Source organism: Mytilus trossulus, chromosome 8 (assembly GCF_036588685.1).
Source record: "Mytilus trossulus isolate FHL-02 chromosome 8, PNRI_Mtr1.1.1.hap1, whole genome shotgun sequence".
NCBI lineage: Eukaryota > Metazoa > Mollusca > Bivalvia > Mytilida > Mytilidae > Mytilus > Mytilus trossulus.
This window is the reverse complement of record NC_086380.1, coordinates 54074150-54095131: the sequence shown is the minus strand read 5'-3', so window position 1 is coordinate 54095131 and position 20982 is coordinate 54074150. Positions and strand designations below refer to the sequence as shown.

Below are 20982 nucleotides of genomic sequence, written 5' to 3'. Positions count from 1 at the left end.
GCCTAGAGTTACAACATTGTGTCCTTGCAGGATTGGTGATATGACATCCCAAAGACTGGTACCTTATGATCTAGCATGTTTAACCTTGGCCAACCAAAGCTGGGTTTGTAATGTTCAAGTTCTCATCCTGAATATGCATTTTTTTCGCCACTAGACGTTTTAAAAAGATTTAAATTGTAACTACATCATAATTTCTATTTTCAGTATACAACAGACCAGATAAAAGAATTTAAGAAGGATATAACAACTTTCTTGACCAAGTTTTATGAATCTGGTCCAGGAGCTGTTGGAACAGATTTAGATAGAGGTCAGTTGATTGGTTTAAAGAGTTCAGTGTAATGGCGTCATATTGATATATAATATAAGAATGACAAATTTTATTGATTCAGAGTTTACTTGTCAGCCATGTGTAAGAAAAATATTTAAACAAGGTCAATCTAATAAAAAGGTAAATCAGTACAAATGGTTACTGTTGATTTATATGAAAATGCTATAATTTTCTGTGATCAAATTTTTCTAAAAAGTTGACTATCATGCATTTCCTTAGATTTAAAAGCTAAATAGACACCCCCTTTTTATAACCTTGAACAACTAACAATGCTCATTACCTATAAGAGTCATGTTCTACAATTGATCAAACAATTAAAAAGGATAGTTTATAGAAGAGATACTGTGACTGACCATTTTCAATTTAACAATTGACCATATTGTGGCTGCCAGTCTCTTTTAGTGGAGGAAGACTGTAGAGAACTTTGACCTTTGACAGGAAAACTGGCAATCCACAGTCAATTAAGATACAAATGTGAATACGAAAGTTTTATTTTTATTTGGTTAACATATAACAATACAAACATAAGCTCTTAAGAGCTTTTTACCAAATATAAAATAACATAAAACACAACATTAAACACACAGTATGCAGACAAGATATATAACAGCATACTAGCCATATTGAAATACATGCAAAGCACTACTAAAGTACATATCTAAACACGCCAAAGCTGAAGCACAACTTTTTTATCAAGATTTGAATCTTATGTTCCTCCCATTTACCTGTTGGAACTCCCAACCTCATTGTTCATGGTGTTGACAGGCTAGTGATACAGTAGGTGATCTACTTCAACCACTCTAGGACTGTGTACCCCTAGAGATATTGTGATATAAAAAAGAAGATCTGGTATGATTGCCAATGAGACAACTCTCCACAAGAAACCAAATGACACAGAAATTAACAACTATAAGTCATTGTACGGCCTTCAACAATGAGCAAGCTCATTATACATAGTCAGCTATAAAAGGCTCTGATCGATGTGACAATGTAAAAAAAACAATTCAACCTAGAAAAAAAATGGCCTAATATATATACAAAAAATGAACGAAAAACAATGGTTTACAATTAATATGTATTATCTGTTGTTTTTCTCAGGTCTGGAGCTAATGAAAACATTCAGAAAAGAGGTTGGTGATTTAGAGACTGTAAGACAGGAATTGGCCAATGCTGAAAAGTTGTTTGATCTGGCCATCACTATGTACCCTGATCTGTTAGAGGTTCAAAAACAAATGAAGGGACTTGAAATGGTCTATGGACTGTATGAAGAACAAATGGTATGTTTACGGTAGAAACTATGCAGAAAAATGAAATAAGCTGTGAGAAATTAATTGTGTTAACTTATTTGGTACTTAGATTGACACTTCTTGGTCAAAGATTGGTCTTATAATGTTACCATTAAAATATCATTTTCCTTAGAACTCTCAAAAGTAGACAGATATAAAATTGATGGAAACATGTTTCAATTGAGACCTGATACTATTTATGATTTTTAACCTTAAAATGCATCAGTTTCTTCAGTGTTAGCCCTCAACCACAGGCCCACAAGGCTAGGCTAGTAAAAATGCTGTCTGAGCATATAATACACATATGTTAAATAATACACATGTATATCAATGTTATAATACACATAAGTTATAATACGCCTTTATTTACAGGCTGCCAGAGAACAATGGGCAGAAACCTTATGGTCCAATCTTAACGTACAAGTGTTACAAGATGGTATAGAGTTGTTCCTTAAGAACATCAGAAAGATGCCACGAGAGGTGAAATCATCACAGACAGCCAGAGCACTAGAATCTAAGATGAAAGAGTTCAGAGACGCCTTACCCCTGTTTGTTGATCTTAAACATGATGCCCTTAGAGAAAGGTAAATAATTTGTACAGGCTTGGGGTAGTTGCTATTGTATTCATCACTACGGCTAGAGCTCTAGAATCTAAGATGAAAGAGTTCAGAGACCCCTTACCGCTGTTTGTTGATTTTAAACATGATGCTCTTAGAGAAAGGTAAATAATTTGTTCTTTTTGTGTTCTCATAGATATAGGAAGATGTGGTATGAGTGCCAATGAGACAACTCTCTATCTAAGTCAAAACTTATAAAAGTAAACCATAATAGGTCAAGGTACAGTCTTCAACACAGAGCCTAGGCTCACACCGAACAGCAAGCTATAAAGGGCCCCAAAAATACTAGTGTAAAACTATTCAAATAGGAAAAAAAACGTCTAATCTATATAAAAAACAGGAAACTCTTATCAATCATTAAAGTCAAAAATAATAGTTGTCAGAAATTTGTTATATGTTATAAAAAAAAAACTCATCCAAGATACTAGGCTTATGGTTTTGCATATTTAATATTTTTGGGATATACAAGTCTCATAAGTGATGTTAGAATAAACCAATTCCAAGGCAAAGTCTACTGTTTTTTAAAAGATTTCCACAATTGTCAGTTCAGATCATTCCTTTTTAGCTCACCTGGCCCGAAGGGCCAAGTGAGCTTTTCTCATCACTTTGCGTCCGGCGTCTGTCGTCGTCCGTCGTCGTCGTCCGTCGTCGTCGTCCGTCGTCGTCCTGCGTTAACTTTTACAAAAATCTTCTCCTCTGAAACTACCAGGCCAAATTAAACCAAACTTGGCCACAATCATCATTGGGGTATCTAGTTTAAAAATTGTGTCCGGTGACCCGGTCAACCAACCAAGATGGCCGCCATGGCTAAAAATAGAACATAGGGGTAAAATGCAGTTTTTGGCTTATAACTCAAAAACCAAAGCATTTAGAGCAATTCTGACATGGGGGTAAAATTGTTTATCAGGTCAAGATCTATCTGCCCTGAAAATTTCAGATGAATCGAACAACCTGTTGTTGGGTTGCTACCCCTAAATTGGTAATTTTAAGGAAATTTTGCTGTTTTTGGTTATTATCTTGAAAAATATTATAGATAGAGATAAACTGTAAACAGCAATAATGTTCAGCAAAATAAGATTTACAAATAAGTCAACATAACCGAAATGGTCAAATGACCCCTTTAGGAGTCATTGCCCTTTATAGTCAATTTTTAACCATTTTTTGTAAATCTTAATTATCTTTTACAAAAATCTTCTCCTCTGAAACTACTGCGCCATATTAAACCAAACTTAGCCACAATCATCATTGGGGTATCTAGTTTAAAAATTGTGTCCGGTGACCTGGTCAACCTACCAAGATGGCCGCCATGGCTAAAAATAGAACATAGGGGTAAAATGCATTTTTTGGCTTATAACTCAAAAACCAAAGCATTTAGAGCAATTCTGACATGGGGGTAAATTTGTTCATCAGGTCAAGATCTATCTGCCCTGAAAATTTCAGATGAATCGAACAACCTGTTGTTGGGTTGCTACCCCTAAATTGGTAATTTTAAGGAAATTTTGCTGTTTTTGGTTATTATCTTGAAAAATATTATAGATAGAGATAAACTGTAAACAGCAATAATGTTCAGCAAAATAAGATTTACAAATAAGTCAACATTACCGAAATGGTCAAATGACCTCTTTAGGAGTTATTGCCCTTTATAGTCAATTTTTAACCATTTTTCGTAAATCTTAGTTATCTTTTACAAAAATCTTCTCCTCTGAAACTACTGCGCCATATTAAACCAAACTTGGCCACAATCATCATTGGGGTATCTAGTTTAAAAATTGTGTCTGTTGACCTGGTCAACCTACCAAGATGGCTGCCATGGCTAAAAATAGAACATGGGATAAAATGCAGTTTTTGGCTTATAACTCAAAAACAAAAGCATTAAGAGGAAAACTGGCATGGGTTAAATTGTTTATCAGGTCAAGATCTATCTGCCCTGAAAATTTCAGACGAATCGATAGTCAATTTTTAACAATTTTCATAAAATTTGTAAATTTTTACTAACACTTTTAACTGAAACTACTGGGCCAATCATTATAGATGGGGATATATGTACGCAGCAAGAATGTTCAGTAAAGTTAGATCTACAAACATATCACCATCACCAAAACACAATTTTGTCACGAATCCATCTGTGTCCTTTGTTGAATATTCACATATACAAATGTACCAAGGTGAGCGACACAGGCTCTTTAGAGCCTCTAGTTTAAATCTCTGTGATAAAAATCATCACTAACACAATGAAATTAAAATAAGTCTTGTGTTAGATATCTGCATCAAAGAAATATTGCTACAGTGAAATGGGGGATATTTATGCTTCAACACTTGCATGGATGATCATTTATTTCATTTAGATATTTAAATCTTTTAAAAATTATTTCATGAACATATTTTTAACAGGCATTGGAAAGAATTAATGGAAAAGACTGGACAGAAGTTTGACATAAACCCTGAGACGTTTACACTAGCCAATGTGTTTTCTATGGAGTTACATAGATATCAAGAGACAATCGGTGAGATTGTAACCAAAGCCAGTAAAGAAATGAGCATTGAAAAGGTGGGTTGTACTTGTTAACAATATTGACAGACTTTTAGTACATTTAGATAGCATTTTGTTTATGAAATCTTCCTTTGATCTTACTGACTGATAACTTAATTTTCTCACCACAGTAGAATGATATGAAAAATGATCACTAAGGGCACACATGCTGTTGTCAAGGAAATTAATAACATTACAATTGTAAAATAGGGATAAACAGATTAGCATTGGTTAATTCAACTCAATTGCGTTTCTCGTTTTCATCGTAATGGCTCAAGGGAGAAAATTAATTTTGTAGAGTTGACCAACGATAATCTAGAATTTTAGTGATTGTTGAAAAATGGAAAAAAATTGTCAGATTCCTTATTTAGACTGAATTCTCAAATTAATGTCATCAAATACATACGTAAATGGCTGTTTCTATTTTTTTAATCATGCTTGTAAAATCTATTTGTAGATTATTGGTTATATCATCTGTGATTGCACAGAGCATTAATTCCTGCAAGTTAACTGAAATTTATCCCATGAAATCATATGACATCATCCAATCAAAATTGCTGTTACAAACAAATTTCATTTTTCTGTTTTCAGGGTGTGAAAGAAGTAGAGGAGACATGGAACAACATGAAGTTCCATGTGTACAGTTACATGAAGGGAACATCTAATCGTGGGTTTATACTGGGTACCATTGATGAGGTATTACAGATCCTTGATGATAGCGCCATGAACTTACAGAGTATGTCAGCCTCACGATTCATAGGACCATTCCTAAACACTGTACAAAACTGGGAAAAGAGTCTCTCACTCATCTCAGAAGTCTTAGATGTAAGTTTTTATTTAATCTATTTTTTTCCAAAGTAGGAGTGTAAGGAAAGGGCTATTCCATTTAAATGTATGTCGGAGGGTAGGAAGGGACTTTCAAAATATATCCCTACAACCAAGAACCACTTTTTTAGATAATTTTTCATTATTGGTTATAGATGCATACTGAAAAAAGACCCATGACCCACATTCATTAATTAAACTTCCCTTCCTACCCTCCCACATACATCATGTACATCAGGGTTTCCCCTGGGTCAATTATTTTTTTCGCCACCTCTTTCGCCAAAACAATATTTTTTTCGCCACTTTATTATTTTTTTCGCCAAATAACATAACTATATTTTTCCTTTAAAATTTACATTTTTTTCTACCCCCTCCTCCCCCTTTCCCTTAGATAAGATGATTTTGCACATTGTGTCTTGGATTATATGCTCTCAAACTTATTTTATAGTTTACATGTTAATGAATTAACACTAAAAATTTACTTTAAAACAACAGATTTTTTAATTTCAAAGGGAAAACTATTCATTGTATTTTAAACAACTTTTCTAATTGATTGGGCCACTATACTTTTAATAATAAAGAAGATATACGTCCTGGAATATAACAAAATTAATGGACATGTTTTGATAATATAATACCAGTATAGTTCGTAGGGAAAGTTTCCTTAAAAGAAAAATACTGATGTTCCCTTTTGTACTAAGAAGGTTTTTTTTTACAACAAAACAAAAGCTTTTATCTCATGAAATTGATCCCTCGTTTCATGTGTAGTCATTACATTGAAGGGCTACTCTCATTCAAGCCAACATTTTGGATAGATTTCTTCATAACGACAGTTTTCTTTTCTTGACCATCGTAAATAAAAAAATATGAGACGTAAAACTAGGCTTGAAACACGTGTGTCACTCAAACGACTTTAAAAACGTCTTCCTTATCAGTTACCGATATTCAAGTCAAAGGATAATTAAAGTTTTAAATCAGAGATTTTTCTTTCTTTTGGACATTTTTCCTCACAACAACAGCTTTCTATTCTAAACTATCTTTAAAAGCGGAGGAGACGTCAAAAGTTTGCTTCAAACACGTGCGTCGCAAAGTGGTAAATAAATTCTGTATGTGACATTTAGCAGAAGCCATATTTAACCATAACAATTCAATCAACACCTTTATTAATATAGTCCTTTGTTGTCGATAGCTATAAAATGCAATCAGCAGATTACTGATTTTCTGTCCAAACCTTAATGAGGTCAAGGTGATTCCGAGTATTGTCTGATCGGGTAAAGTCCGAGAAACTCGAAAAAAGTAAATAAACAAGATGGAGGAAAATAAATCGTTCTATATATTTCTTTCGCCATATTCTTTCGCAAATGACGAATTTTTATCGCCACAATTATTATTTTTTCGCAAATTGCGAAAATGGCGACCGCCAGCGGAAACCCTGATGTACATATAAATGGAATAGCCCTAAAAAAGACAGAAAAAAAGACAATAAAAAAAATCATTTCACTCAGTTATAGACAAGTGCCTATTGAAAACTCTAAATTGCCTTTGGTGAATGAATCAAACAGAGGCAACCAAAGATATGCCACCAACAACAAATTCTTTAACTATTCTTTAATAATCTATGTTAACTGAGTGTAATAAACCTGTTATATATTCATTATTAATCAACTTCTGTGAAAAAAAAGATTATGATGTTTGTGCACATATTTTTTTTAATTGAATTTATGCCTTTAAAAGAATCTGGTTTTTTTATGGAATAATTGGATATTCATTTGTTAAAAAGAAAGTATAATCAAATCTTCCACCAAGGCCACCTCTGTTAAACAAATAGCTGTCTGGTTAGATTACAATATTCTAGTCTGGCTCAGGAGTAATATCTATGTATTTTGAACCTCCATTCAAAGGTCACCTGTCTTATAAGGTAATGTATCACTGGTTCTGAGGGTGATCTTTATACACAGGTTTTACTGTATACTTACATACATCTGTTATTTTACAGGTTTGGATGGTGGTACAGAGGAAATGGATGTACCTAGAGGGGATCTTTATAGGAGGAGATATCAGATCACAGCTGCCAGAGGAGGCCAAGAAGTTTGATAGTATAGATAAAACTTTTAAAAAGGTATTATATGATTAAAATCATTTATATTGGTTGATATGAGGGTCTTCAATAATTATAGATATTCAATCTTGACAGGGGATATTTATGAGGTTCATCAGCATGACATCATAAGAATCACATCAATTATATTCACATATAAGAATGCAGCCTTTTCTAGATATTGTTAATCATCACACTCTACATATTTTGAACAAGAGACAAACACTGACAATCACTTTTATGTAAATTATAAATTTCCACCTTTTAAAATCCTGTGGTAGGGTTATTTTCCTACAAATATTCATTTTTTCTTAAAGAATAAAAGAATGCTTTTAATTGACAGTTGAGTTCACTAGCAAATGTAGCTAAAGGTGTTTTATTAGAATCTTAATATTCATATCTTGTATTTACTCACTATAACTAAACCTCTCTCAAATTTTCTTGAACAATGCATTGAAAATTTGATGTGAATTTGTTTACTTGAACTATTACTGTTTAATTTCAGATAATGAACGAAACTCACAAGACTCCATTGATTAAGGCATCATGCCATGCACAGAACAGATTAGCTGACTTAGAGAATCTAAGTATGGGACTTGAAAAGTGTCAGAAATCATTGAATGATTACTTGGACTCTAAACGTAATGCCTTCCCTAGATTCTTCTTCATCTCAGACGATGAACTTCTCAGTATCTTAGGAAGCAGTGACCCATCCTGTGTACAAGAACATATGATTAAGGTGAGACTATTGTCAGTGATTCTGTCTTTTTAAAACCAAAGAAGTGTTCATAACGAATTCAGTAACTTTCTATGATATTTTAAGTTCAAAAGAATAGACAAACTGATTTCATTCATGAAACTAAATAAACTTTCTTTTATTTCAACTAATTTATTAAGCAAATATTCAACTTGTGCATGAACCACATAAATATTTATTTTAATATATATAGATTATAGTTTTCTTAAACTTAGATATTTTGGGTTCCTACTTAAGGTTGATATAACAAAACAAAAAATCCCTACTACATTATATTATAATTTATGTTTGCAAATATTGCATTATATTCTGTCACTGACCATGCAAGCCCCTTATGGGAAGCCAAGGTCCCTAAACACCTATTAGTAGTAATTTATATTCTGTCAACCCTGTGAGACCTGTAGTGGTAGTGAAGACGCCTTAACCCTTTTGTAAAACTATCTATTCCATTTCTATTTATAGATGTACGACAACATTGCCAAGCTACAATTCCAACAGGGTCCTAATGGTGAAACTGTGATAACAGCTATGATCTCTGCTGAAGGTGAAGTGATGGAGTTTAGAAAACATGTGCCTGCTGAAGGTCGTGTAGAGGACTGGATGACTGCCGTCCTGGAGGAGATGAGGAGTACAAACAGACTAATAACCAAAGAGGCCATCTTCTTCTATGGTGCTGATGGTAAAAATAGGTACGTGTCTCAATTGTTCAAAGTAAGATTACTGATTTATAACATGTCCTGGTAAACCTTTTATTTATACTGATATCTGATAGCAACATACGAAAGTATCCAAAGTTTTGCTGTTTTTTGGTGAAAGTGTTTGTTATGAGAATTGTATATCATTTGGAGCATATCTTCTAAGAATTTTACCTCCCTTTAGATAAATTTTGTGAGAATAGTTTCTCTGAAGTGTATATGGCAAGAACTTTCTCTAACTTTCTCTTGTTGTGGGTGTATCTGTTAGATTTTTTTCACCTATGTGATTTTTTTTTTTTTTTTTTTATCTCTTGCCGTATATATTCCAATATCCGTTTAATTAAACAAACCAGATAACCAATGTGCTTTTGAAATATTTGTTCTGTTTATATGACATTTTAAAACTTACAATGGCCACCATATTTTATACCTCACTATCGTTAACATATTCATGTGATGTAATTAACTTTAATGGATATCTATTTGTTACTTACAGAGTATCATGGATGTTGGGATACCAGGGTATGATATGTCTAGCAGGAAACCAGGTTTGGTGGACGTGGGAGGTTGAAGATGTATTTAGGAAAGTTAAAAAAGCAGAAAAAACAGCAATGAAAGAATATGCCAAAAGACTTCACGGACAGATTGGTGATTTAGTAGTCCAAGTCAGATCTCCATTGTCTAAGAATGACAGGGCAAAGTTCAACAGTGTTCTAATTATAGATGTACATGCAAGAGATATTGTGGATAATTTTGTCAGAGACAGGTATGTCACAGATTGTACTCACAAATTTTTGGGATTTTTTACATTTTGTGAGGCAGATGTTTCCTGTAAAAGAGAAGAAAGTAAAAACTTATATTTTGAATTATAAATATTGAAGCCTTATCACTATACAGCATTTCTTGATATTGGAAGAGTTATTTTCACATGTTTTTTTAATTGTTCAATAATTACTGTAATGCATGCACCTGACTTTAACTTTATTTGAGGATTTGATTGTTGTCTTATCTATTGGTAACTGTTTTCTAAATCTTTGATTTCCTTCAGATCATATCCAAGAAATATTTGTATATTTACATATGCTTATGGCTCTTATAATTTTTATAGTTAATTTTAATATTTTAGATTGAATGATTGAGCTGCATCAGTACTAGTATTTAAAAAGCTATAAGATTAAACTTAAAAGTTTGTTTTAATTGATAGTGTATTGTGTTTATAAGAAACATAGATGTAAAAATTTAGTAAACATTTACATGTTTTTTGTGTTTTAATTTAGTATTCTTGATGCCCGTGAGTTTGAATGGGAGAGTCAGCTAAGATTTTATTGGGAAAAAGAGCCAGATGAATTATTGGTTAGACAGTGTACCGGAGAGTTTGGTTACGGTTATGAATACATGGGTTTGAATGGTCGTCTGGTCATTACACCTCTGACCGACAGAATTTACCTTACACTAACACAGGTAATTTAGCTTTTATGAAAATATATATGTATCTTATGTCATTCGGTCACAGGTGGGCAGTTCTGGTCATTACACCTCTGACCGACAGAATTTACCTTACACTAACACAGGTAATTTACCTTTTATGAAAATATATATGTATCTATGTCATTCGGTCACAGGTGGGCAGTTCTGGTCATTACACCTCTGACCGACAGAATTTACCTTACACTAACACAGGTAATTTACCTTTTATGAAAATATATATGTATCTATGTCATTCGGTAACAGGTGGGCAGTTCTGGTCATTACACCTCTGACCGACAGAATTTACCTGATACTCACACAGGTAATTTACCTTTTATGAAAATATATGTATCTATTACATTCGGTCACAGGTGGGCAGTTGAATCATTTCCAGTCATACCACATCTCCTTATCTTTATAAGAATATTAAAGACAAGATAACTTTAAGTCAGAATTTCACAGACATTTGATTATTCAGTATACTAAAATTCAAATAGAGTCACTAAAAATGACAAAAAGTAAAAATCAGTTCTTCAAAGTTTGCATAGCAGTACAATTATTTAAGAAAAACTGTATAAATTAAATCTTCTTATTATTGTATATTTTCAGGCTTTGTCAATGAATCTAGGTGGCGCCCCAGCAGGACCAGCGGGTACAGGTAAAACTGAGACTGTCAAGGATCTGGCCAAAGCTTTAGGCTTACTCTGTGTGGTTACAAATTGTGGAGAGGGTATGGATTACAAGGTGAGGCAACCAAAATGGAAGAAGTTTTCAGTAGACATTGAAGAAATGCTTATTATTGCATATCAATATAATATTTCCCACAGAAAGTAACCAAAAGTTAGCCTGCAATAAATTTCAATATTGCACTAGTGCAATAAATCTTCAAAATTCATGACGTCATCAACGACAAAATCTCAGTTTAAACCAATTTTTACTTTCAAATATTATATTGCTATACAATAAAAGTGTTTAATATTACATGAATATTGGGGAATATTGTCCCTATTAGAACATATATTGCACTCGCAAGATCGTGCAACATAAAAAACTTATCAGGACAATAATCCCAAATATCCATGCAATAACCCTAGTATATTTTGACAAACATAGAAAATATACTTTTTACTTTACATCAATATATTATCGCTTTCTACAAAATACTGATGAGGAGCATAATTTATGTCATCACCAAATTAGCAATATTTTCATGTTTATAGTAACTAGATCTTTTAGTTCAAATCATTTTTAATAAAAATTGACAATTGTTTTTAGATAAAATATTTGACAGTATACAAGATATAAAACAATAAATTGACATGTACATTATATTATGCAGTGAAATTACAATTTTTGTAAGACTTTAAAGAATTTAATAAATAAAATTATTAACTATTTTTCAGGCTGTTGGTAAAATTTACTCTGGTCTGTGCCAGTGTGGTGCCTGGGGTTGTTTTGATGAGTTTAATCGTATTGACGTGTCTGTACTGTCTGTCATCTCTACACAGTTAAAAACCATTCAGAATGGTCTCATCATGAAACTGAAGAGATTCCATGTAAGTATTGTACACACACATTTATACCCCACGCAACGAGTTGCGCAGGGTATAATGTTTTTGACCCATCAGTCTGTCCGTCCGTCAGTCCGTCAGTCCTGTTTCTTGTCATCGCAACTCCTCTAAAACCGCACAACAGAATTTCACGAAACCTTTTCAGATAATAAGGACATACTATGTAGTTGTGCATATCGATGGGAAATTGCGATTAAATTTTTTTTCTAGGAGTTACGCCCCTTTGAACTTATTTACGTCAATGTACTACTGCAACAGTTTGTCATCGCAACTCCTCTCAAACCACACAACAGAATTTCACGAAACCTTTTCAGGTAATAAGGACATACTATGTAGTTGTGCATATCGACAGGAAATTGCGATTCAATTTTTTTTCTAGGAGTTACGCCCCTTTGAACTTAATTGCTTCAATGTACTACTGCAACAGTTTGTCATCGCAACTCCTCTCAAACCACACAACAGAATTTCACGAAACCTTTTCAGATAATAAGGACATACTATGTAGTTGTGCATATCGACAGGAAATTGCGATTCAATTTTTTTTCTAGGAGTTGCACCCCTTTGAACTTATTTGCTTCAATGTACTACTGCAACAGTTTGTCATCGCAACTCCTCTCAAACCACACAACAGAATTTCACGAAACCTTTTCAGATAATAAGGACATACTATGTAGTTGTGCATATCGACTGGAAATTGCGATTCATTTTTTTTTCTAGGAGTTACGCCCCTCTGAACTTATTTGCTTCAATGTACTTCTGCAACAGTTTGTCATCTTAACTCCTCTGAAACCACACAACATAATTTCATGAAATTTTGTAGATAATAAGGACATACTATTTAGATGTGCATATTGGCAGGAAATTAAATTTTTTTATACAATTTTTTTTTCTTACACTTATTTAATTTCTCCAATGACAATGTGGGGGCGAGGGGTATGTGAGCGTGCTCACTAAGGTTCTTTTATTTGTAATGCATTAAATTAATCATGGTTTTGTGAACCATGACATGGTTGAAGTTATTTCTTTTAATGGTATTAAGTATTATGACAATGCAGAGTATATGTCACTTTTGTAGCATTATACATATTGAATATCAGTAATTGTTATGTATTTTGATGATTTCACATTTCATGCAGTGCAAAGTTTAATAACTCAATACTGTATGCTGCAACTGCTAAATATCTGACGACACAGCATGTCTGTATGGGCGTTTCATTTTTAAAAAAATTGTGTTATTGTCACTATATCAGTAGTTATTTTGATAAAAAAAAAATTAAGTAAAGAATGATTATTAGGTTGCAAATTAAATGGATATGTTATCTTATACCAAGTACGAATATGATGGCCAATTTTATATTTAATCTTTGCTTTTCCATGATTATGTAAAATTTATTTCATTTATGAAATATTTTTAATGTTGAGTGTTCTTTTAAGTTTAGATTTAAACCCTCTTATGCTTATTGATAACTTCTTGATATTTGATTATTTTGTTTAAACAGTTTGAAGGACAGGAGATTAGCCTTGATTTACGTGTGGGTATTTTCATCACTATGAACCCCGGATACGCTGGACGTACAGAATTACCGGAGTCAGTGAAAGCATTGTTCCGTCCTGTTGTCGTCATCGTACCCGATTTACAGCAAATTTGTGAAATCATGTTGTTCTCTGAAGGTTTCCTTCTAGCTAAGGTTCTGGCTAAGAAGATGACAGTGTTATACAAGCTGGCTAAAGAACAATTGTCTAAACAGTACCATTATGATTTTGGTCTGAGAGCTTTGAAGTCTGTGCTTGTCATGGCTGGTGAATTAAAGAGAGGCTCTGCTGAACTCCCAGAGGTAAAGTATTCCAAGAGTAGTATAATACATTATTATGTTGGCCATGGACACAGGAATATTACAGTGAGGCCATGGAAAAATGATTAATGGTTTCCCCTAACCTGACCGGGTCATTGTTCTACCGCCGGGATTTTTTTTTTTTTGCACTGACAACAAAAAGTGTTGGAAATATGCAAGATTAAAGTTCCGCTGTAGAAACAAAACATAAAGATATAAAAGTATGCATGGTTACCAAAAAAAAAAAAGCCTGCCTACCCGGTTTTTAAAATTTTCCCATGTTAGGGGAAACCAACAATTAATTTGCCTGACATACATGGCTTTTCAAACTTTATGTATTTTAAAAACTATGAAAAGTTAAAGTTTGTGGGTAATGTTTTTTTTATTGACACAACATGTGTAAAACTAGAAGATTCTAATGATCTGATAGAAAGTAAAAAAAAAAAAAAAGGATCAAACATCTTAAGAATGTTCTAAAAATATCAGCTGCTTGCATGTCCAAAATTCAAATGGAGACAACAAACCACCATTATATTCACCTACAATGAAAAAAATTAAAAAAAATTAATACCAAAATAATACCTTGTGGCATTTACCTTTTCTTTAAAATAAAAGAATTTGTATGATTTAGATTTATGTATTATTTTATAGGATGTAGTGTTGATGAGAGCTTTAAGAGACATGAACTTACCTAAGTTTGTGTTTGAGGATGTGCCACTCTTCTTAGGATTGATAGGTGATCTGTTCCCTGGCTTAGACTGCCCACGTGTCAGATATCCTAACTTCAATGATGCTGTGGAGGCTGTCTTGGAGGACAATGGATACCAGTTATTACCAATACAGGTAACCAGTTTAAACTGTGGCCAAATGCTGCAAATTTCTATATTCAGGATTTGATTTGATATGCATTTAAAATCTAAGTGTTACTGATTCTTTGACTTTAAAAATTTAAAGGCTAGTTGAAGATTTTTAAAGGTGTTTTGAAAAAAAAGATAGTTTTAAACCAACTTTAATATTTGTATACTGATTTCTTTCATCTTAAGGTGGTACCCAACACTTTCACTAAAATTAGTTTGGCTCCTTTAAATTTCATAAAATTTTAACAAAGTATTTACTTTGGCCTTTGACAAAAATATAAAAATTTCAAAAAAATTTAACCAACCGTTCTGTCAGAAAAAATACACTGGTTTTATAGCAGTTTGACATACACTTATTTTGTTCATTGAGAAGCTTAATATTCCCTTAAGACTCAAAATAATTAAAACGTTTAGCTTATTTTACAGAGTTATCTCCCTGTAGTGTTAGGTACCACCTTAAAGCCAAAATGTTGTAAAAAAATATACATTTTTTTTGCTCCAATTGTATTCAAATCATCATTAAGAAATCAGCATATTTATTATTACTCTGTATTAATTTGACAGGTTGACAAGGTTGTACAGTTGTACGAGACCATGATGACTCGTCACACCACCATGATAGTTGGGCCGACAGGAGGAGGAAAATCTGTTGTTATAAATACACTGGCACAGTCACAAACAAAGTAAGTCCATCAGGGGTCACACATCTTTCATTTGACCTATGAACTTCGATATAACCAAAAAACATTTGCACTGGAGGCAAGCCCATGATGGAGTTATTAAATAAGTTATCTGTAAAGGACAACAACCCGACCGAAGAGCAGAAAACAGCTGAAAGCCACCAATGGGTCTTCAACACAGCAAGAAAATCCCACACAGAGGCGTGCTTAAGCTGGGGCCTAAACAAAAATGTGCACTAGTTCAGTGATAATGGACATCATACTAAACTTAAACCCAAAAACATATAAATGAATTAAAATTAAAAATCATACAAGAATTAAAAAGGCCAGAGGCTCCTGTCAGACTTGGGACAGGCGCAAAAATGCTCAGGGTTAAACATGTTTTGTGAGCTCTCAAACCTCTCTCTATACCTTTAACCAATGAATAAGATGATAAAATTATTAAGTACATATTTAGTTGCCTGATAACTATTGCCTCTGTTAATTATTTTTGTTATCTTGTTTTAGGTTAGGAACATCCACAAAACTCTTTGTAATTAATCCAAAGGACAGAAGTGTGATAGACCTGTATGGTATACTGGACCCAATCACCAGAGATTGGACTGATGGTCTGCTGTCAAACATCTTCAGAGAAATGAACAGACCCACAGACAAAAATGAAAGGAAGTACATTGTATATGATGGAGATGTTGATGCATTATGGGTAGAGAACATGAACTCTGTGATGGACGACAATAGGTTGATGACCTTAGCCAATGGTGAACGTATTAGGTTACAGAAACATTGTGCCATGTTGTTTGAGGTAAGATGATTCTTCAAGAAAAGAGGGGGGAATTGGGGTTGAGCATATAGGGGTTGAGCATATAAGGTTTTGTCATGTTGTTAAAGCTAAGAAGTTTCTTCCAGAAGAAAAAGCAACTAATATCCAAAAGGATGGTAAAAAATCATTAATTGAAGAAAAAAACAAAGAAAAAAAGTAACATCTGTACACAAAACTATGGATTGAGCAAAATATATTCTGTCCGTTCAATGGATTTTAGAATGTCCATGAAAATATGAATAAAGGAAAAGGAAAAAAACAATCTTCTGAGCTGGGTCCAATAGAAATCAGCCTTATGCAATTGCACATATACATGTACATGTCTAAGACTTTGATTGATTTTGGAACATTCAAATACGGAATAAAAGATGAATATTATAGATATAGGAAGATATGGTATGAGTGCCAATGAGACAACTCTTTAGTATGTTTTGTAGGGTTCTTAGTATACCAAATCAATTTTCAAACAGTTGCAGACTTCGCATAGAGCTTTAACCAGAAATAAGTGACCAGATGTATTGGTATTCATTAGCATAAGGGTGATTTCTATCCAAAGCAGCTAATCTTTTGAATGTTTTATTTTGAGGTGAAGTGCATTTGAGTTCACCTCCAACTAAAAATGGTGTAGGTGTAATACCACCATTGATTTTCCCCTATTAGTCTTTGTTAAATTGGTACTTTTAAAAAAAATGTACAGTATTTACCTTTATTTCAACCAAAGAAATACTTTGCATTTGTAAAGATTAATCCTTTCCAGTGATACAGTGAAAATTTCACACAACATTTCATTGCATATAAGAAAATAATCATCACCGGAAGTAAACAACCCAATTTTTACACTATTATTTACTGGTTACCTGCTTTGGTAGCTATGTAACCTCAACGTTCCAAAATATTTTATAAGACCATCAAATAAAAAAAGAAGGATGCTTTCAGACATCCAACATACATATTAACGACTCAGAAAAATTTAAGTGCATTGAAATGCAGGGTTAATTTTCTACAACTGTCAAATTCAAGGGAATATTTTTTTAGGCCTACTTTTGTATGCAACCGGATGTGACGTACCATGATTTGGTGGTATTACACCTGTAACATATTCACCAATAGCATAGTAGATATAAATTGACAATTTTCATTATAGGTATTTGATCTTCAATATGCCTCTCCGGCTACAGTATCTAGATGTGGTATGGTTTATGTGGATCCTAAAAATCTTGGCTATGATCCATTCTGGTACAAGTGGATCAACTCTCGACAGTTTAAGCTTGAAAAAGATGAGTTCCAGAGACTTTATGATAAATATGTACCCTGTCTGATTGACATGGTGGTTGAAGGTCTGGTGGATGGACGACAGGGAGAAAAGATGAAGACGATCGTACCACTCACAAATCTTAATATGGTACGTCAAAGGTTATCAAATATGCAATCTTTTGTTAAATACTGTTACCCTACTTTGATATTTTCATTACTTATTAGAACCTGTAGTTTGGTGGGATTGATGTAAAGTTATAAGTTTTGATAACCATTTTGAATTTTTCCTCCATAAGTACCCTTTATATTCATCCCTACCACAACACATAATAAGAACATTTTTATGGTTAAGCTCTGTTAAGGTCCAGAGCATATCCCTTTTAAATCTTTGGGAAATATTTGAAAAAATAAAATTATTTTATCTTTCTATAGATTTCATATTTTTTCTGCCATGAGACAGGAAACGTGTTGACATATTTTTGTTTTTATATATAGGTTAGACAACTGAGTAAGATGTTAGATGCTTTGGTAACTAAGGAAGTGACAGAAGCTGATGAGCTGGAATGTTATTTCCTCGAGGCATTGTACTGGTCAATCGGCGCTGGACTACTAGAGGACGGGCGATTGAAGTTTGATGCACAAGTCAGAACCTTGGCCGCACTACAACAGGTCAAAGATGAAGATAAAACTTATGCAGGAATGGGTAAGTCAGGCTCCCTGTGGTTATGAAATATTAACCAATCAAAAGACTGGATTTGATGTTTCAAGCACCAATTTTGTACTGTTAAAGTTTTATGACAGAGAGCCCTGGTGGAATTAAAAAAAAAAGAATAATTATGATTATATAATTCTTAAAATGACAGTCTGAATATATTATTTTAATAAAATTGGAATTAATGAGCGAGAAAAATTGTAGTGACTGTATATGCACAAAAAAAAGTTATTTGACTTTTGAATTGATCTGTTGTGTAGATTTGTGTATTATAAATAGACAACTGTTTGTTTGATATTCATGTATCTTTATACAGAAAATTATAAAAAAACTGATTTGCGTATTGATGTGAATGTAGAATATGCATTGTTATTTTAGCTAAGAAACGCAACAATAAGTATCTAGGTATGTTCGACACTCAATGTTTGTGTATGACACTTTTTTGTTAGTCCCAATATTTTATCCAAAAATTTTAGTTTCACAATTTTGGAAAAGGAAAGAAATATAAGATCACATATTAAATTATCCATGTATGTTTATTTCAAGACTACAATATTTTATTTTATTTTTTCTTATTTCTTTGACAAAGTTTACATGTCACAGAAGCATCTTTTCTCACATTGTAAATTTTGATTCATTTATCTTTGTATTATAAGGGGTATACAGTTTTATACTTGAAGCTGTTATTATGGTCCACGATGAAGGCTTTAAAATGAGCATAAAATATCAGCAGTACTTTTCTAAAAAAAATCTTACAACTAAAATTAATAGTATGTTATACTGAAATGTGTATGAATTACGAGTATTTTTACTCTTTAAGATTTTTTTGTGAAAAGAGTCTCAAAGCTTTTAGTACTTCACTATGAAAATAAGAAGATGCGGTATGATTGCCAATGAGACAAGTATCCACCAGAGACTAAATGAAGTAGAAATTCATAATTATAGCAATATAGGTCACTTAAAAATATGTAAAGCCATGTTTTCCCAGAACATTACACAGAAATTATGTTGCTAATTTTATAGAGATGAAAACCAAAAATGCTTTTAGTACAAAAAGGAATCAATTCATTATTAAAGAAAAAAAAGTAATGAAAAGTTTTCAGATGTTTAAAAAATGTAAAACATAGAAGCATATTTTGGAAACCAAAATAATCAATATTATACCCAAAATATAGTCCTATAATAGTTATCAAAACTATAAATCATATTTTGAAAAAAATAACATACTGTAGATTCATTGTTATTCGTCAAATACTAATTTTCGTGGGTACAGGTGAACCATGAATTGTTCAAAGAAAGGCACATTTTCTATTAGGATGTTAAAAAAATACTAAGAAAATAGGAACCCACACAAATAAATGAATCCACAGTAATATTTACAATTTTTGTCATCAGGTGAACTACCTACCACTCAGCCATCTTTGTTTGAGTACTTCTGGGATAGCGAACAGAAAAAATGGATGCCATGGGCACAGAAAGTACCAAAGTATATACATGATCCCGTCAAGAAGTACAATGAAATATTAGTACCCACCGTTGATACTGTGCGTACAACTTGGTTGTTAGAGTTAATGGTTGGAATTAAACAACCAGTCGTGTTAGTCGGTGAAACTGGAACATCTAAAACAGCTACAACAGCTAACTTCCTCAGAACTCTGGATTCAGAAACACACGTAAGTACAATGTTATTAAATTACTTATTTGAGGATTGTTACTGGAAGCTTGTCTTGAAGAATTTTTTTTATGTGTCATTGAATGAAAGTTACATGTGAAATATAAGAATTAATTTTTATTTGAAAAGGGAAAGACAGATGTTTGAGGCTGATAAATAGTTTTTAAATTTTGTTATTCATTTGCTTTCATAATTTTTTTAAACAGGAAATAGTTGAGAAAGACAGTGACAAACTGATCTCAGGATATGTTAGTAATTTGTAGAGTTTATTCAGATTTTAGAGGGTGTTCAGATTTTAGAGGGTATTCAGGTTTTAGAGGGTATTCAGATTTTAGAGGGTATTCAGATTTTAGAGGGTATTCAGATTTTAGAGGGTGTTAATATTTTAGATGGTATTCAGAATTTAGAGGGTATTCAGGTTTAAGAGGGTATTCAGATGTTAATTAGTTATTTATATATTTGTTATGGTGGATGGTTATTCAGATATATATGGTTTAATAAGACTAAAAACAGTTAATAGCTTAAACACTCATGTGAATTATGAGTTGGTCTGTCACAGAAATACTCAGTGGCGGATCCATAACTTTTCGTAAATGGGGGCCCACTGACCGACCTGGGCCGCTAAAGTCATGCTTCATTGATTCCCTATATAATCAACCAAATTTTTCCCACAAAGGGGGGGGAGGGGGGGGGCAAGGTCCAAACCCCTCCCACATCCCCCACCCCACCCCACCCTGGATCCGCCTATGATACTTTAATTAATCCTTTTACTCGTACACAGCTAAGGAAGATTCCAGAATAATTGTGCATCATACATATAAAAGCTGTAAGCCCCCATCAACTAGATGGGAGTTAGATTAGATCATGGTTTTTGTTGATATGATGGTTTATGGCAACCAACCATTTCTTTTATTTTGGTCTACTGGAAAATCTGTAAAAGTTTGATAAGAGCTGTAGAGAAATGAAAAAATTAAGGTGGTA

At 32.9% G+C, this 20982-nt stretch overlaps 1 protein-coding gene across 4 annotated transcripts in view; it reads left to right on the top strand.

The window, feature by feature from the left end:
- The window catches only part of LOC134681153 (dynein axonemal heavy chain 10-like), a 73148-nt gene that overhangs the window by 19711 nt on the left and 32455 nt on the right, over positions 1-20982 (top strand). For all 4 annotated transcript variants that reach the window (XM_063540612.1, XM_063540611.1, XM_063540610.1 and 1 more), the window contains 19 exons: positions 205-307; positions 1427-1605; positions 1987-2198; positions 4623-4779; positions 5353-5586; positions 7583-7705; positions 8190-8423; positions 8904-9130; positions 9633-9902; positions 10414-10597; positions 11213-11347; positions 12007-12159; positions 13674-14009; positions 14658-14849; positions 15428-15546; positions 16051-16345; positions 17508-17765; positions 18113-18320; positions 19725-20002. In XM_063540612.1, coding sequence (XP_063396682.1) covers positions 205-307; positions 1427-1605; positions 1987-2198; positions 4623-4779; positions 5353-5586; positions 7583-7705; positions 8190-8423; positions 8904-9130; positions 9633-9902; positions 10414-10597; positions 11213-11347; positions 12007-12159; positions 13674-14009; positions 14658-14849; positions 15428-15546; positions 16051-16345; positions 17508-17765; positions 18113-18320; positions 19725-20002 — 3897 coding nt within the window. The remainder of the gene's footprint in view (positions 1-204; positions 308-1426; positions 1606-1986; positions 2199-4622; positions 4780-5352; positions 5587-7582; positions 7706-8189; positions 8424-8903; positions 9131-9632; positions 9903-10413; positions 10598-11212; positions 11348-12006; positions 12160-13673; positions 14010-14657; positions 14850-15427; positions 15547-16050; positions 16346-17507; positions 17766-18112; positions 18321-19724; positions 20003-20982) is intronic.